The sequence below is a fragment of the Nannospalax galili genome, unplaced genomic scaffold, assembly GCF_000622305.1.
Source record: "Nannospalax galili isolate Female #2095 unplaced genomic scaffold, S.galili_v1.0 scaffold806, whole genome shotgun sequence".
Classification (NCBI taxonomy): Eukaryota; Metazoa; Chordata; class Mammalia; order Rodentia; family Spalacidae; genus Nannospalax; species Nannospalax galili.
The window spans coordinates 2,222,089-2,240,323 of record NW_008355419.1 but is presented as its reverse complement, the minus strand read 5'-3'; the positions used below and the strand labels follow the sequence as shown (position 1 = coordinate 2,240,323).

Below are 18,235 nucleotides of genomic sequence, written 5' to 3'. Positions count from 1 at the left end.
CTCCCCAGCTGCTGAGACACCCCCCACATATGTGTCATACCTTTCACCCTGCAGCATGTGAGCCAGGCTTTTTCGGACCTGGCTGTCGGCTCCAGTGCACCTGCCCTCCAGGTGTGGCTTGTGACCCTGTGAGCGGAGAGTGTCGGAAGCAGTGTCCTCCTGGCTACCAGGGGGAGAACTGTAGCCAAGGTGAGTGATTGTCTCCTGGGGCTCCCAACGTGCATAGCTGGAGGCTGTCCATCCAGTGCCTGGGTCCAGATGGCCCCTTTATCTATGGTCATCTTATCATCTTACAGTGGCCAGTACCTTAGAGACCACTCTGAGGAACTGGTCTGTCGACCCAGGCCAGAGGAGGAGTTAGTGCCTCTTCATAATGACTGCTTTCCTCATTCCATCGACTATCCTGAGAATACTCTGTGCTGAGCCCAGGGCAGGATGCACGGGAGGGAACAGGAGGAAGAGGGAGGGAGGTGGCCACACCACACAGAAGGAATGCTTTGGAGGGAGTTCTGGCTGGAGTTGGGATCTTGTAGCCTGGGATGTGTGAATAGGCACAGAGCCTAGACAGCCTACATAACGTGGTGGGTAGAATGGGCCTTGAGACAGTTGGGAGACAGACAGGGGACATGAGTCCTTAGGTGTCCCTGGGAGGTCTGGCTGCCCTGAGGCAGGGCTAGAGAGCAGGAGTCCTGGTAACTTACACCCAGGCTTGTTGGTAGCTGTCCCACTCAGCTTTTCTGTGCTGTAATAAAACACTTGACTGAAAGCAACTTGGGTGAGGATAAGGTTTCTTTGGCTTACAGGTTATGGTTTATCATTGAGGGAAGTCAGGGCAGGAACCTGGAGGCAGGAACTGAAGCAGAGACCATGGAGGAACGCTGCTCACTGGCTTGTTCAGCTGCCTTTCTTATATAGCCCAGGCCCATCTGCCTAGGGATGGCACTGCCCACAGTGGGCCGGGCCCTCTCACATTAATTAGCAATGAAGACAATGCCCCAAAGACATGGCCACAGGCCAGTTTGATGGAGGGAGCTCCTCAGCTGAGGTCCCCTCTTTCTAGCATGTGTAGGGCTTCACCAGGAAGGGAAGTTAGAAACTGTGGCCTACAGTGGCAGGGGACGTGGTGACAAGCCATCATGGAACATGACCCTTGCCAGAGTGAATATCTAAGTCTGTCTGGCTTGTGGAGTTGGCAGGCTGGACACTGAAATGCTCACTTGCAGCTCCATGACCAGCATAGAGTCTCCTCTGTGGTCACAGGCCCTAGAGGGAGGGGAATGGCTCTTGGTACGTGTGGTACGGATTGCTACAGCCACCAGCAGACTAGAGGATGGAGCCTCCCTTGGGACGGTGCTTGCTGTCCACGCCAGTTGACCAGGCTGGAAGGGAGCTGCAGGGCCTGAGTGTGACCATTTTGGCTGTGGGAAGGGCTGGAAAAGAGCTATAGGAACCACTGTCTGTCCCCACTCTGCTCTCTGTAGGGAAGCAAGGCAGAAATCACCCCAGTACCATCCAGCTGGGGCAGAGGGCAAGTTGGCAGAATCAGCCAGGTTGGTCCATCTGAGGGACGAGGCCTGGTGAGGGCCTCAGGTCCCATTGGCACAGGAGAGAATACGCAGGGCTCCCAACCTAGTCTAAGTTCCCACACTTGACTTGGACTTGGGACTCTGTGGTCTCAGCCCGTGTTCAGCAGCTCTGAATGTCTCTGCTCCCATCTGCACAAGTGTCCCAGGAGCGGACAGTTCTAAGCCTCCCAACAGCCCTACCCAGAACATGCACACATGTGTACACCCATGTGTGTGTATAGGCACACTTGCATTTCACCTGCTCCCAAGCCTCTGACCTTTCCCTTCAGACCCCATGTGTCATGCCAAGCCCAGTAAGGCAGTTGTGCAGGGGAGCCTCCTTCCTTCCAGTCATGGGGCTTGCCCTGGTGCTAAGAGGACCCTCCCCCCTTTCCTTTATTAATGCTTCCAGTGCCTCCAAGGATGGGCCACAGGAAATGACACACATACTTTTATAGAAATGGTGGTTCTTCCTTGTTATTAGGTCTGGAAACTATTACTGCCACAAACATGAATCTGTGCTCAGTTAGTGGGGAGGCTCCTGAGGCCTTGCAGGGCTGCCACACTGCAATGTTGGGCTCTCCCTGGTCCACACTGCATGGATGCCTCTGTGTGTGTGTGTGTGTGTGTGTGTGTGTGTGTGTGTGTGTGTGCTTGTTTGTGGGGTGGGGATATGTGCTGCATCCAGGCGTCTAATGCCTGCGCACATGTGCCGTGTTCCCGGTGAGTAGCTGAATGCCCGCTGTACCTGTGCACTGGGCTTGCTGTCTCATTCCAGCTGTAGGCAGAGTGTCTGGAGAGGTGTGATGTGCTGGGCTGGCAGGAGGCTTTTCTGCTTCCTAAGTTCCTGCTCCAGTCTCATACCCTGTTCTCCCTAGGCCCTGAGGGTAGGGCAGGTATAGGCAATGCAAAGGGGCTCTACCAAGGAAGACCACTCAGGGGCTTCCAGAGCCCAGGGCTGTGCCAGATGCCATGTGTACTCCTGAGGCCCTGCTTTGCCAGACCACACCTGTCCAGGATGCTGATTCCTGGGCTCTGTGCTGTCGTTAGGTTAGCCTTCTGTGGAGGGCTCCAGACCTCTAGGGTTTCCTACTTTCTCTGTGGACTGTTCTGGCCACTACTCTTTCCCACCCTGCTTCCTCATCCTTTCAGTAGATGGCTACAGTTTTAGGACTGAGGAGCTGGGTATGAGGGAGAAGGAGGACTGGCCTGTCTCATCTTGGTTAATTTGGATAGTGGCGGTCTGGTCCCCTGGGGACCGTGGTGAAACCCGTGGTGAAGCAGGAATGGTCCCCCCCCCCCACTCCTGGGAGCTCTCCAGGGTCCTGGATGGCCATAGCTTTCCCCCGATAGTCTGCCTCTCCCTGTCTGTGCCCAGACTAACTTCCCCTCTCACTTTCCCACTCCTGTGACCTCTCCCGGTCTCCTGAGAAGAGGGAAGGAACCCAGTCTCAACAGACTCCATGTGGAGTGTCTGAGGTTCCCCCTGCTCTCCCCTGCAGAATGTCCAGCAGGAACATTTGGTGTGAACTGCTCAGGTACCTGCTCCTGTGTGGGGGCCCCCTGCCACCGTGTCACTGGGCAGTGTCTGTGCCCACCAGGAAGGACTGGGGAGGATTGTGGAGCAGGTGAGTGACAGGAGCTCCATGTCCCTGGCTTCATGGCTCCCGGTGGCCCAAGCCCTGGGTTGTTCAGGGACGCAGGCATAGACCACTTTGGGGACCTTGACCCTGGCCCTGCAGGTGCAAGGCTCCTTTAGCTTCAAGGAGTCACACTGGGCCAAGCTGGGATCTGAGAGGTGTCTGCATCTGCTCAGTCATCCCTGGGCCTGTATTGAGCTCTCTCGGGCTCTCTGCTCCCTGCATGGAGTATCTTGGTTCCTCTAGCAGGCCTCACCCTTTTGGGGTTGAGCTGTCCTGGAGGCTGGGTTTGATTTTTCTGTGGGTGGGTGCCCTGCAGCCCCAGGGTTCTGTAGACCCCAGCCTCACTCTCTCCTGGGCAGCCTTAGATTGGAGCAGTGGTTCCCTTCCTGGGCTGTGGCAAGATGGGCCTTCTGTACTGTACCAAGCACACACCAATGTGCCCAGCTAGGGCATTGGGGAGAGAATAACTGACCCTGGGGTGGACACTAGATTGTCCCGAGGGCCGTTGGGGTCTTGGCTGTCAGGAGATCTGCCCTGCATGTGAGCATGATGTCAGCTGTGACCCAGAGACTGGAGCCTGCCTGTGCCCCCCTGGCTTTGTTGGTAGCCGCTGTCAGGATGGTGAGTGTGACTGGTATCCGACCTCCGCCTCAGCCTGTGGCCCTGGGTAGGTGCGCTGGCTGCCATACTCACCCTCTTTGCCACCTACAGCTTGCCCAGCAGGCTGGTTTGGGACCGGCTGCCAGATGAGGTGCTCTTGTGCCAATGATGGGCACTGCCATCCAGCCACTGGACGCTGTAGCTGTGCCCCTGGCTGGACTGGCCTCCACTGCCAGAGGGGTATGGATATCCTTTGCCTGCCTTCTGTGGTCTCTCCCTTGGCCTGTCCTAAGATGCCCTGTATCCTGACCTGGCTATGGGACTAGCCTAAGATGACCCTGAGCTTTGTTGCAGCCTGTGACAGTGGACACTGGGGACCCGATTGCATCCACCCTTGCAACTGTAGTGTGGGCCGTGGAAGCTGCGATGCCATCAGTGGCCTGTGCCTGTGTGAGGCTGGTTATGAGGGTCTGCGGTGTGAGCAGCGTGAGTCCTCTCCTGGCACTTGTCCCTATCCCCCAGTAAGCACAAACATGCATACATGCACACATGTACCTGAGCACACTTGATACACACATTCGCTTGTGTGTACTCGGTCAGTGGCAGACACGAGGCTCACCTGGAGTGGCAGGCAGGGGGTGCCAGGCCTGTCCCACAGACACCAGGGAGGGGAGGAAGTGGTGCTCAAGACCCCCTAAGTGTGCTCCCAAGACTGGTAGATGGGCCATAGGAGGGTCAGGGCAGCTGGTCTTAGAGGCAGCGCCAGGTGAGAGCCTAGGTCCTAAAAGTGAGGCCTGGGACTCTCACCTCCTCCCCGCTGGAGAAGCGGTGGGAGGAACACGTTGGAAAGTCGGGTGTCCCCACTGAGGGAAACAAGGGGTTTCTTTGTCAGTAAGATCTTGCCTCCCAGTCCCGGGGCTCTGGTCAGGCTCCTGGCCCTTTGTCCGAAAGTGGGCTGTGGCTCTGTCTCAGGGTGTCGCCAGGGCTACTTTGGGCCTGGCTGTGAGCGACAGTGCCAGTGTGAGCATGGGGCAGCCTGTGACCACATCAGTGGGGCCTGTACCTGCCCGGCCGGCTGGAGGGGAAGCTTCTGTGAGCGTGGTAAGCTGGGTGCAGGCTGGGGTGGGCCCTGAGTGCAGGGCAGGGTCCCTTGGCCTTTGGGCCTCTTGTCAATGCCACCTCTGTCCGTAGCCTGCCCCGCTGGCTTCTTTGGGTTAGACTGTGGCAATGCCTGCAACTGCTCTGCCGGGGCCACCTGTGACGCTGTGACTGGGTCCTGCATCTGCTCACCTGGCCGCTGGGGCCCACGCTGCACCCAGAGTATGTGAGGGACCTCCACCTGGGCACTGTGGAGGGGCATCCTGAGGCCCCTTCCTGGCATCTGCCCCAAAACACAGCTTTGCCCACAAGGACCTCAGTATCTGTCCCTTTTTGGTTGCTCTGCTGAGATGCTGGCAGATCTGTTCAGCTGCCTGATGCTCCTCTGTAGCCCCTGGGGATGCTCCTGCCTCTGGCCCCTGATGGCATCTCTCTCCTTGTAGACTGCCCAGCCCTCACCTATGGGCTTAATTGCAGCCAGACCTGCATCTGCTTCAATGGGGCCTCCTGTGACCCTGTCCACGGACAGTGCCACTGTGCCCCTGGCTGGATGGGGCCCACCTGCCTGCAGGGTGAGTCCTGCCCAGGTGTCTAGAGTCCAAGCCTGGATAATGACCTCTTACCAGGCCCATGTCGGGGGCACGTGGGTGTGGGATGCCCGGGTAGATGCACTGCTCTCCTGTCAGCATGGCCTTTGGGTGAGGGAGGTTGGGAAGGAGCTTGACCATGGCCTTCAGTGTTGTGCCCCACCCAAGGCCAGGTTGGTGGGGTTCAGGATAGGCAAGATTCCAACTCCAAAGTCAGGTTTGGGGGTGCGTGGAGGCCTGTGGAATTCCAGTGTTCTCTGCTGGCCTGATATGGACGGTTGTTTCCTCTCTTGGGGCCCCAGCCTGCCCTGCTGGCCTTTACGGGATGAACTGCCAGTATGCCTGCCTGTGCCGCAACGGAGGGAGCTGTGACCCTGTCCTGGGCCAGTGCACATGCCCAGAGGGTTGGTCCGGCTTGGCGTGTGAGAATGGTAAGCCCAGCCTAGGGAGAAGGCCTACTCCCAGGCTTAGGGGACTCCAGGTGTAAGGGCCGTATCCTGGTGGTGGTTGTGGTACTTTTCCTTTCCCCCTGAGGACGCAGGTGCAGAAAGTTTGGGCTGGTGTCTCTTAGGGCCTGTGAACAGGAGCCCTGGCCCCGAAGGTAGACCCCTCACCCTCAACCCCCACCCCCCCGCAGAGTGCCTTCCTGGACGCTATGGAGCTGGCTGTCGGCTCAGTTGTGGCTGCCTTAACGGGGGCCTGTGTGACCGGCTCACGGGCCACTGCCTCTGCCCAGCTGGCTGGACTGGGGACAAGTGTCAGATCTGTGAGTGGGTTGAGGGATAGTGGGAGGCTCTGCCGGGCTATTCTTCCCCCTCCAGTCCCTGAACCCCCTCAGAGCTTGGACAAGTGGGTGCTAAGCTGGGTACCATCTGCCTCCCCGTCGGTCCTCCCTCATGAAGCCTTCTACTCACTGGCTCCCCGTCTATATTCACAGAAACCCAAGCCTGGGGTTGCTGTTGGAGGCTAAGCTGGGGAGGCCATGGTTCTCAGGCTGACCTAGGGATTCCTCATACCTCCTGGTCCCGCTTCCCCTTCTCCCTCAGTGAACAGGGGTCCTGGGCTATCGCTCTCTGCCCTCCTGTCTTCCATGTTACAGCCTGTGCTGAGGGCACGTTTGGGGCTCACTGTGAAGATCGCTGTACCTGCCGGCGAGGAGCCACCTGCCATCATGTCACAGGGGCCTGCATCTGCCCCCCAGGATGGAGGGGCTCACGCTGTGAGGATGGTAAGTACAGATGCGAATGCGTGGAATCAGCTGTCAGTGTGGGCGAGTCCATAGCAGACACCCCGGAGATGTCCCACTCTTCTCTGTGTGGGGATTCTACCCAGCCTTGTCTTACTTACAGCCTGCCCACGTGGCTGGTTTGGAGAGGCCTGCACCCAGCGCTGCCGCTGCCCACCTGGTGCCTCTTGCCACCATGTCACGGGGGAGTGCCACTGTCCCCCTGGCTTTACCGGGCCTGGATGTGAGCAGAGTAGGTGTTTTCCCTAATCTCCAGTCTGCCGAGAGAGACAATCGGGGGCCTCCTGGAGGCTGAGCAAAGCCTGACTCTACCCTGCCTATATTTAGCCTGCCTGCGTGGCACCTTTGGAGAGCACTGTGGGCACCTGTGCCGGTGTCCTGGTGAGAACTGGGACTGCCACCCTGCCACAGGGGCCTGTGTGTGTGCTGCTGGTTACCATGGCACCAATTGCCAGCAACGTGAGTGCTGTCCATCACCTCGGGATGTGGGGTCCTCCCTGCCATACTGGGATGTGGCGTAGGGGCCTCACAGGACTGCCATGCCATGGTTGGGGTTCTGGGGTCTCACTCCGGCCCCTTGCTCACACAGCAGACCTTCTCCCTGCAGGATGCCCACCTGGGCGCTACGGGTCAGGCTGTGAGCAGGTGTGTACATGTCTCAATGGCGGTTCCTGTGATGCAGCCACGGGAGTCTGCTACTGTCCTGCTGGGTTCCTCGGGGCCGACTGCAGCCTTGGTGAGGAGCTGGGCTGCAGGCCTAGATGTCTTATTGCAGCACCTCTGGGGTACAGGGCCCTGATGACCAGACTGTTGGGAAGATAGACTCTTGCCCACCTGCCTCTCTGATTCTTGGGTTCCCTGTTGCTTGGCCTGGTCATAGGTGGGTTAAGTTTAGGGGCAGTGAGGGCTTACTGCACTGGGACATCAGTGTCATCCCAGAGGCCCCAGCCCTCCAACCAACTCTGTCCCAGCTGCCTGCCAGATACTTGATCACAGCCCTGTGGAGGCCGACTAGACAGCCACAGTTGTGGCCAAGCATGCTGCAGGAAAGGGCCTTTTTCCTGAGTCACATAGGGACTTTCTCCATCTGGAATCCAGGCAGGGCTGGGGGCAGGGTATTGCAGTGTTTCCCTGTTGAGCTTGCCTGGGCCCACCTCCCAGCAGAATCTGTGCATGGAAGGAGATGGGGCATTGGGAGCTGGTGGCTTGACCCTATTTGGGGCAGACACAGGGTCTCTTTACCCTTATCCCTTCCTGTCCTGCCACTGGGGTTGGCACAGCCTCTGGAAGAACCCAAGCAGAAGTGACCATTCACTTGCCTTTCCCCACAGCCTGTCCACAGGGCCACTTTGGCCCCAGCTGTGCCCACGTGTGTGCGTGTGGGCAGGGGGCAGACTGCGACCATGTGACCGGGACTTGCATCTGCCCTCCGGGGAAGACCGGTATCCACTGTGAGAACAGTGAGTGTCCACGCTGCTGGGCACATGTGCACTCCACTGATATGTGGGAGACTGCTGAGGGGGTACACATTCACACTCAGTCACTGTGTGTTCTCTAAAAACCCCAAGGCTCTGAAGTAGGTCACCACACAGATAGCCTGCCCTGCTGGTAAACAGATCAATCATATCATGCCTCCACACAGTTGACTTCTGAGGCTTGGTCCACTAAGTGACCTGTTCATGTCTCTGTGGCTAGTAGAGACTGCAGGTTCCCGAGGGCTTCTTGGTGATGCCTTCTTGGAGAGGTGTCTTCCTGATCCTTTGTGTTAGGCCCAGAGGCCAGGGTCCCCAGTTAAGAGTGCTGGGAAACAGGTGAACATGGGACAGTGGTGACGGCTCACATCCAGTCCCCAGGCCACACGCCCAGTCCCTCCGTTAGTCCTCACGGAGGGTTGTTCCCATGCCTGCTGCTTTTAGCCTGGGAGCTCCTGTGAGGGGTGCAGCCAAGGATCAGAAGCCCAGGGCCTGGCTACAGCTGGTGTGTCTCCTGGTCCCACCTCACTCCCAGCAAGGACAGTGACGTGGCCTGGCAATGCCAGGCGGTCAACAGGCCACCCCTTGAGTCCACACGGCTGGTCGGCCACGTCCTTTGCTGGGTCTGAAGGATGTGTATTCCTAGCACTGAGGAAGTATGATGGGAGGCCTGACTCCTCCCTGATGGCTGAGCAGGTGTTCCCGGGCCCTAGAAGGCCATGGTCCCCATATCTCAGAGTGACCCTCAGACCTGGCTTCTCAAGACCTTGGGTGAACAAGGACAGCATGGACACCTCAGGATTTGTTAAATGAATGCCAACCTGTGCAGGGACACAGCCAGAGCATGTCCAACCCTGTCCAGAGCTCTCACCTGCCCATCTTCTGCCCCCAGGCTGTCCCCGGGACCGGTTTGGTAAGGGCTGTGAACTCAAGTGTGCCTGCAGGAACGGGGGCCTGTGCCACGCTGCTAATGGTAGCTGTTCCTGCCCCCTGGGCTGGATGGGGCCACACTGTGAGCAGGGTAAGTGTAGGTGGGCACTGAATAAGGGAGGGCCTTACCCTGGACCCTGAGAAGGATGCAGGGCTTGGGGACCTGTTTTAGGGCCTTGGGGCACTGAGGCAGGCAGGTACCTGAAGGACTGTTCTTCCTGTCCCTCCCCAGCCTGCCCTGCTGGGCGCTATGGTGCTGCCTGCCACCTGGAGTGTTCCTGTCAGAACAACAGCACCTGTGAGCCCACCTCGGGTGCTTGCCACTGTGGCCCTGGCTTCTATGGTCAGGCCTGCGAGCACTGTGAGTGGTCTGTCCTCTTACCCCATGCACACCATCTGGGTTGGCCCTGGCTTCACGAGAGCAATGGCTGCGTTCTCAGTCATTATTCATGGGAACAGAGGGCTGGCCCTGACCACGCTCTGAGGTCGGAGGTGCCCGCTTAAGGTCATGCAGAGCAGGTGGAGACGGGCACAACTTCAGCTTCTCATGCCTCTGCCTCACCCTTGTGAGCCCTGGCTGGGACGCTGGGACCTATGACGGGAGCCGGGCTGGGGGGAGACTACCACCCATAGGAGGGGGCTTTTCTTAACTCCCCGACTCAGATCCTTACTCACACTGGAAAAACTGGGGATTTCTGCTGCCTCCTGCCCTCAACTTGCCCTAACCAGGGTCCTCCCTCAGCCTGTCCCCCTGGCTTCCACGGAACTGGTTGCCAGGGAGCCTGTGAGTGTCAACAGGGAGCCCCCTGTGACCCTGTCAGTGGCCGCTGCCGTTGCCCCGCTGGTTTCCATGGACAGTTCTGTGAGAGGGGTGAGTGTCCTAGGTCCCTACCCAACTCCCTTACCCTGTCCCTATTTCATTTGGATATGGGACAGAGGAAGGCTGAGCCCATTGCCCCACCAGGGTGCGAGCCAGGCTTCTTTGGAGAGGGCTGTCAACAGTTGTGTGGCTGCGACAAGGGAGTGCCCTGTGACCCTGTCAGTGGCCTCTGCCTGTGCCCACCAGGGCACACAGGAGCCACATGTGACCTGGGTAAGTGGAGAGTCCCGCCCAGGAGGAGACATGGGGGTGGGTCTCTGCCAGTAGCAAATATTCATCCCGTGGGTTGGGTGCCTGCATGCCAAGCCCCAGACTGGGCACTGTGCCTTCTTGGGAGCTCTGCCTCGGATTGTGTGCTCAGGTGGGGTGGCAGCAGCTGGAACAGGCAGCACCAAGCTCAGGACACCCACTGGGGCTGCCAAGGCTAGGCCCTGCCCTGTGACTTCGAGTCTCAGGCCTCTACTTGGCCACCATGAGCGAGGCCCCAGTGACGCGGAAGTATGTCCCTGACTGTCAGTCGTGGCTGTGACTCCTCCAGACCAGAGGCCTGCCTGAGGATGGGGGCTTTCCTGCTGCTGGGGTTGCACAATTGACCTGTAGCTCTTGGACCTTCCAGCCCGGGGGGCAGCAGCTGTCCCCCTGCACCCTGTTACCAGCCAGGCACTGGGTAGGAATAATGGGTGGTGACTCAGTGTGTACCAGAGACTGGTGCTTTTCCATGTGGGAGCTCTTGGTTACAGAACACTGATGAAGAAAGTGGGCAGGGACTGTTTTCTTTTCAGGGGGAAACTGAGGCCCAGGGTCTCAACTCCTCCAGGAGGCCCCCCTGTGCTCTCTCTCTCCATGGCCGAGGTAGACAGGATGGGGTTCATGCCTGTCTTTCCCACCTCCTGCCCCTGCAGATTGCAGACGGGGCCGTTTCGGGCCTGGCTGTGCCTTGCACTGTGACTGCGGGGGCGGAGCTGACTGCGACCCTATCAGTGGGCAGTGCCACTGTGTGGATAGTTACACAGGGCCCACATGCCGAGAAGGTGAGTCAGGCTCCCAGGGGAGGAATTGGAACACTGTCCTGCCTATGGCCAAAGACCCACCCATTGTCCCAATATCTTCCTGTGGGTGGAGCCAGGCCAGGCAGCCACAGAGTCCACACAGCTCCCAGTGGTGAGGGGCAGTCTTCAACCCATTTACCCATGGAGCAAGAGTGGATTCTTTGCCAGCCTGGAGCATCACCCTTTTCCCTGGGATGATCTGGAAACTGCGGTGGGAGCCCACAGTTGTCCCAACCGCACAGGCATGGCATGAGTGATTCCATGTGAGTCTGTGCTGCGTGCTCTTGTATCTGTGGGCAGCAGTGTGCATGTTAGCCAGTACATGCATATACAGTGTGCCTGTGAGGTAGCACGTGTACACATGTACCAGTGTGCCATTGCAATGATAAAGGCACGTGCGGTACTGTGCATGCACTAAATGTGTGTGTGTGTGTGTGTGTGTTCTCTCAGTGTGTATGAGTGTCCACTGTGTATCTTGGGGCATGTGTGTGCTCCAGGTATTAGTCCTCCAGGTGTGTATGTGTGTGTGCTGTAGATGTGTCCCCCGGGTGTGTGCTGTGTGCTCTGGGTATACAACCTGTGTCCTTGAGGTGTGTGTGTGTGTGTGTGTGCGCGCTCCTTGAACATGTGTGCCAGGTGCACATGTGGGCCTATGTTCACGTGTGTAATGTGCACATGCATATTCTAGTGGTGCCAGATGTGTGCACTCCATTGGATTCATGTGCATGTGCTCCAGTGCATGTGCCTGTGCTGGGCCTGTGTGTGTTCCAATACACTTGTATGCACCTGGCACATGTGTACACATGCTTTGTTGCCTGCTTGTGCCTGCCACACACCCACACACACAGATGACGCAGTAGTCCTTGCTCCTGAGGCTCTGTGGGAAGGTACCTTCCGTCTGCATGGCAGAGCTGGGGGCATCCACCCCTCTGGGCAGTTCAGGTCCTCATGGTGTCTCTGGTTGGCTCCCAGGCCGTGTGCTGAAGGTGTTGGGAGGGGTCTCTGCAGAGGGAGGTGGAGGCCAGCTATGGCCCTGTGCAGGGTGGGACATGATGGAGGTGAGGCCCCAGCCCCACGTGTCCACAGCTTGGAAGCCCCAGTGCAGGCACATACTGTGTGTGCATCCTTTGGAGCCTCTCCAAGGAGGTTATGGCCTCAAACTGTTAAGGCTGTCCTGGGTGGGAGCCTCCTTCCACAGCAGAGGGGGCAGAGGGGGTTTGGGGTTCTGTAGCAACTTGTAGACTGGTGCTTGGGAACATAATGCTGCCCACAGGGACACCCAGTGGTCAGATCTGGTACTGCGCTCTAGGACATTCTCCTGGACCAGAGCCTTGACATTTAGCAGGTCTCTGAGGAGGAGACCCTGGGGAGGGCAGTGTTGGCCGTTGGGAGTCCTGGGCGTGCCCCTTGCCTGGACTAGACTTGGCTTAGGCTTAGGTGACCCACTGTTTACACGGCTGTGCTTGGTGAGATATGTGGGATCCTAGTAGGCAAGACGATAGAGGTCTTACTGGCCTATTACTGGTGCCCAGCGTGACCTATCGTCCAGTTCCCTGGAAGCCCATTTCCAGACCAGGGTTCAGGTTAGGGGTGGAGAATGGGCTTCTGTGGTTAAGCCCAAGGGAGGGGGTTGAGGTCCCACACAAAGCTGCTGCCCTGAACTGTCAGAACCTGGACCACAGAGATGGGGCTGGACCATACTGGGAGCGGGCTGGGCTGTTGCTTCCATCAGGCTTGGCTACTGAAAGAAGGGGACAGAGTCAGCCTGGAATGCTGACTGTTTTGAGAGTCCCCACTCCGCCCCGTGACTGACCCTCTGTTCTTTGCCCCCAGTGGCCACACAACCAGCCTCTAGCAGACCATTGCCCCGGCTCAGCATCAGAGCCACGAAGCATTAGCTCAGAGGAGCCTCCCACAGAGGTCTGCTACCTCTTTCCAGTCCAAGTGCCTTTGTTGGTAACTGTGAGCACACACATGGACCCGGTTTTTGGGGGGGGTCTTTTTGAGACAGGGTCTCCCTGTAGCCCCAGCTGGCCTGAAACTCACTATGTAGACCAGGCTGGCTTTGAACTCACAGAGATCTGCCTGCTCCTGCCTCCCGAGTGCTGGGATTAAAGGCATGCGCCACCACGCCCGGCCCCCAGTTACTTTTTACTGCTATGATAAAACACTAAGCAAACCAACTTGGGGAGGAAAGGGTTTACTGAAGTTTGGCAGGGACCTGGTGCACAGACCACAGAGGAACTTCCTGGCTTGGTTCCCTGCCCTGTGCTCAGTCTGTTATACAACCCAGGATCACCTGCCCAGAGGTGGCACCACCTCCCACATCACTCAACACAAGAAAATATGTCACAGACGTGGCCTCAGGCCAGTCCGACAGAGACGGTTCCCCAGTCCAGGTTCCCTCTTCCCAGGTGTGTCAAAGTGACGACAGAAGCCGGCCATGACTGGCTCTGAGAGCAGCAGAGCCGGAGAGAGGGCTAGACCCAGCCCTCCGACTCTGCATCCACCGCCCACCCAGAGAAGCCCTCAGTTGTGGTTCGCTCTTCCCTCCTTCCTTCAGCCAAGGCAAATGAAACCCCAGGGCCTCTAGGAGGGCTCATAGGAGCCAAATCAGGGGGCTGTTGAACAGAGACTTAGGCTGAAGAAGGAGGGATGCAATGGTTGTGTGATGCAGGATCAGCAGTGTGGGAATGAAGTGTGCCACGGGTGACTGGATGTGGCAGGATGGATTGGCCAGCCCAGGGTGTCACCCAGGGCGAGCAAGCGTAAGGACACAGATAAGGCAGGCTGATTCCAGGAGTAGGGAGGCGAGCCCTGGTGTCTTAGCTGGGGAAGGGGAAACGACAGTCCGGGCCGTTGATGTCCAAAGACAAAGCAAAACGTCCTCAGTCTGAGATGTGTGAAAACGCGGCGGGGAGGGATTCCAAGTACCCAGAGGAGAAGAAGAGCGCGGGAATCAGGCCAACTGGACAGTCTCCAGGTCAGAAAGCCAGGAAGTGAAGTTCTGTCATTAGCACTGACTCAGCTGGATTTTACATCTAACGAAACGATCACTGTGCCCAATGTCAGCACTGGTTTTTGGCCCTAAAGGCACTGGCAGGTTCACCCATGAAATCCTATTTGGAAATGTACTTGGGTAAAGCTCTCCAGCAGGAAGTGGGAGGAGCTCAGGAGAGAGCCAGGGGATACCACTCCGCCCATTTCCTGCTCACAAAGAAACAGGAAATCTGCCCACTAACCCAGGGCAACCCCAGGCTAGCTCACCATCTGGGGAGGTGGGAGATGGGGCAGTAAGAGTCAGGCATTACTGGTCCTGGCAGTGAAATGAGAAGGTAACATAAGTCACCACAGGAGGGTGGTGATGGGGTGGTCCACTTCCAGCCCTCCTGCGGTCGACCTGGGTCTACCCAGGAGGAAAGGGAGAACAGGCTCATGTCCTGATGCAGGCAGGGGCCCTGACTGTGTTAGAATGTCAGGATCTGAAGCTGGGTGTAGTGGTGTTTAATGCCTTTAATCCCAGCATTTGGGAGGTGGAGGCAGAAGGATCTCTGTGAGTTTGAGGCCAGCCTGGACTACATAGTGAGTTCCAGCTGCAACTACAGGGAGACCCTGTCTCAAACACACACACACACACACACACACACACACACACACACACACACATACACACACACACACACACACGCACACGATCTGACTGGAGACACTGCTCCAGTTAAGAGCCCTTGTTGCTCTTCCAGAGGACCTGAGTTCAAGTCCCATTAATCACACTGGGTGACTCACAACCACCTGTGACTCCAGCTCCTGGGGATCCAATGCTCCTGGCCTCTGCTGGCACCTGCATACCCCCCATCTCCATGCATGCATGTGCATAATAGAAACATTAAAATCAGGACCTTGGCTGGCAAGATGACTCAGTAGGTTAAGGCCTCACTGCAAAGCCTGATGAGTTTGATCTCTGGGACCCCAGGACCCACATGGTAGGAGAGAACTGTCTCCTACAGGGCATCCTCTGACTCCTACATGCATTCCCAATAAATAAATAAATAAATAAATAAATAAATAAATAAATAAATAAATAAATGTAGCTTAAAAAATTGAAACAAATTCATATGATCTAGTCTAAGACCCAAGCCAAGGAGAGGTGAGGGAGTTTTAATATGAAGTGAAAGTCCTGTACACACACACACACACGCACACATACACACGCACACACACACATATACATACACATATATATACACACATACATACACATATACACACATACATACATACACACATACACACACACAGTTGCACAATCCATAGAGCAATGATGGCTATCACAGCTGGAAAGAAATATATTGCAACTGGTGGTTGTAATGTGTTCTTTATAAAAAAACCTCTATGTTGGGGCTGGAGAGATGGCTCAGTGGTTAAGAGCACTGGCTGCTTTTGCAGAGGACCCAGGTTTGGTTCCCAGCCAACAACCATCCATAGCTCTGTTCCAGGGGATCGTCTAGCGTCCACGGGCATTGCATGACATGGTGCACTTACATACATGCAGGCAAAACACTCATAAAATAAAAATATTTAAAATTATAGGTCAAGCAAAAATAGCAACGATCAAATCTGAATAAATTTTAGCTTGTCATTTATTAATTTTTTGAAACAGTCTTACTATGTCATGCTGTCTGGCCTGGAACTTGATATATAGACCAGGCTGGCCTGAAATCAGAGATCTGCCTGCCTCTGCTTCCTGGGTGCAGGGATTAAAAGCATGGCACCCTAGCCAGACTTACAGTAATTTTTTAAACATGAAGAATCAGCTGCAGATGATGTAGAGACTTTGAAAAGAATGTGATGAGTGGGCACCGATACTCAAAAGGAAGATCGATTGATTCAGGAAAGTGAAATGCTAGGGTCAGCATACATAGAGATTAAAGGAGTTTGGGGCTGGAGAGATGGCTCAGTGGGTGAAGGGTTCAAGCCTAACAACCTGAGTTCAATCCCCAGGACCCTTGTGGTGGAAGGAGAGAACTGACTCTTACACGTTGTCCTCTGACCTCCACATGTGTATGCATGTATACACACATGCACATGATAAATATAATTTTAAAAATTAAGAAAGTTTAAAGACCTAAAAGCAGCCCTGGGGGACTAGAGAGATGGCTCAGCGGTTGAGAACACTGGCTCAGGTTCGATTCCCAGCACCTCCATGGCAGCTAACGGCCATCTATAACTCCAGTTCCGGGGACTCCAACGCCCTTTTATGATCTCCGAGGGCACTTCAGGACACGGGTGCACTTACATACATGCAGGCAATACACTCAAAATGAAAAAAATATTTTTTAGAAGGAACCCTGAAAGTGGAAGACAGTGAGACACAGATGTGGAAGCCATCTCCGAGTCCCCCCACTGGATGGAATTCTAGCCTGTTGAATCAGAGGCCCAGCAGCAGCCAGAGTGTACTGCTGACAGGTGACAGCTGCTGTCAGTGGACAAACAGAAACGAGATGGGAAATCACAGTCCACAGACACTGACCAAGGACAGGCATGGCATTCTCTCCAGATTGTCAGAGGAAGTCCTGATCCTGGGCTTCCCGTCCATGTGGCCAAAGCTGGGGTCCCGGGGTGCAGTCCCATGTTAGTGCCTCTTATAGCCACCAGGGGGAGTGCGAGGAACGCAGAACCATCACTGAGTGGATGGCAGTGGTGGGAGTTAGGCAACTTGGCACAAAGCCTCAGGGACATTGTGTGCTATGGAATGTTCTAGAGGGACTCAAAATGAACCTGATGAGCAGAGGGAATGCAATTCCAAAGCCATCTGATACAGAGAACAAAGGCCTGTGCACACCGTGTGGAGCTGAAGCCAGGAGGAGCCCCCGCACTGCCGCTGGTGGCGGGCTGGGCTCATTTCTCATGGAGGAGGGGTGGGAGGCCTGGCCTGGCTCTGGCACTGGTCACTTGCTGCTGGAGTGTCGCATACCATTTCTACCACATGCCTCTTCCTGTTTCCCCAAGAAAGCTGGGGTGTGCCCACCTGGCCCAGCTGGCATATGTTCAGCTGAGTTTGCTGAGGGGAAGGCCAGGGCCCTTTTTTCCCATTGCCCACAGACCCGTGGCCATTGAGGTGCCCCATGACTGGCAAAGCTTCCGCAGGGATCTTGGGATCTGGTCCCACTTAACCTCTTCTGGGGCACAGGCCTGGTTCAGGTTCGATTCCCAGCACCTCCATGACAGCTAACAGCAATCTATAACTCCAGTTCCGGGGACTCCCAACTGAGGTGGTTGGGGACATTAGAAATCTTGATGGCCCCCTGCATGCTTCTAACAGCAGGCCACAGGGCCTTTGGGTTTTAGTTTCTCCATCTGCCAATAGGAGGGGCCCTGCAGCCCTGGTGGACAGGAGGGGTGAAGTGAGTCTCCCCTGCCAAGTGGGCAGGGAGGGGCCTCCACAGGATCTCTGTTATGGGGGGGGCATAGATGCACCACGAGGATGCTGACACAGAGGACAGGCTAGGCTCCCTCAGCTGTGGAGGGCTGTGGGGACAGGCTGTCCCTGGAGGTCCTTACCCTCATTGGCAGCCCAGTCCTGTGCTCCTGACTACTGGGGAGGGTTTCCTGACCTGGGCCTGTACCAGTTGACCCCTTGTGCCCTAAGCTCTCGGTCAGGGTCTGGTGTCTGATGGCAGCCCTCCCCTCAGCCTTGTCTGCCCTCCCAAAGCTGTGACATCCTCACCCCGATGAAGCAGCAATGATTTTCACTTGTGCTTAAGCGACAAATGGTCCAGAGTGAAAATGTTGCAGCTTCCTGACACACCTATAAGGAATGTGCTTAGTGGATGATGCGTGGTGGGTCAGCTTGCCCTTCTTGACTTCACCTTTGGGGGTTGGTGGGGGGAGACAAGCCAGAGGCCACAGGACAGTGGGTTTACACTAAGGTATATTACCTGTTTCTGCCACAGGCACACATCAGTGTACACACAAGCACCTCTGCACATATGTAGTGCTCCCCAGCCACTAGTGTGCCCAGCCATTGGCACGTCCCCAGCCCCCAGCAGGCCCAAGGAAACAATGCATTAGTCAAGCTGGAAGTGAGGGTGATGGACACCAGACGTCATCCCAGATCGTGATTCCTCCCTCAACCCTGCCCCTCCCTGCAAAGCCCCAGGTGAGG

The 18,235-nt window shown here is 56.4% G+C and overlaps 1 protein-coding gene across 1 annotated transcript in view; it reads left to right on the top strand.

The window, feature by feature from the left end:
* Nucleotides 1-13,048, top strand: part of Megf6 (multiple EGF like domains 6) — a 109,897-nt gene extending 96,849 nt beyond the window's left edge. Inside the window, exons 17-37 of the mRNA XM_008852662.3 lie at nt 46-189; nt 3,068-3,193; nt 3,698-3,829; nt 3,920-4,048; nt 4,163-4,294; nt 4,781-4,909; nt 5,000-5,128; nt 5,350-5,478; nt 5,796-5,924; nt 6,131-6,259; nt 6,593-6,721; nt 6,843-6,971; nt 7,067-7,198; nt 7,347-7,475; nt 8,071-8,199; nt 9,104-9,232; nt 9,374-9,502; nt 9,884-10,012; nt 10,106-10,234; nt 10,924-11,052; nt 12,904-13,048. Coding sequence (XP_008850884.1) covers nt 46-189; nt 3,068-3,193; nt 3,698-3,829; nt 3,920-4,048; nt 4,163-4,294; nt 4,781-4,909; nt 5,000-5,128; nt 5,350-5,478; nt 5,796-5,924; nt 6,131-6,259; nt 6,593-6,721; nt 6,843-6,971; nt 7,067-7,198; nt 7,347-7,475; nt 8,071-8,199; nt 9,104-9,232; nt 9,374-9,502; nt 9,884-10,012; nt 10,106-10,234; nt 10,924-11,052; nt 12,904-12,968 — 2,666 coding nt within the window. The 3' untranslated portion in view covers nt 12,969-13,048. The remainder of the gene's footprint in view (nt 1-45; nt 190-3,067; nt 3,194-3,697; nt 3,830-3,919; nt 4,049-4,162; nt 4,295-4,780; nt 4,910-4,999; nt 5,129-5,349; nt 5,479-5,795; nt 5,925-6,130; nt 6,260-6,592; nt 6,722-6,842; nt 6,972-7,066; nt 7,199-7,346; nt 7,476-8,070; nt 8,200-9,103; nt 9,233-9,373; nt 9,503-9,883; nt 10,013-10,105; nt 10,235-10,923; nt 11,053-12,903) is intronic.
* Nucleotides 13,049-18,235: the final 5,187 nt, after the last annotated feature.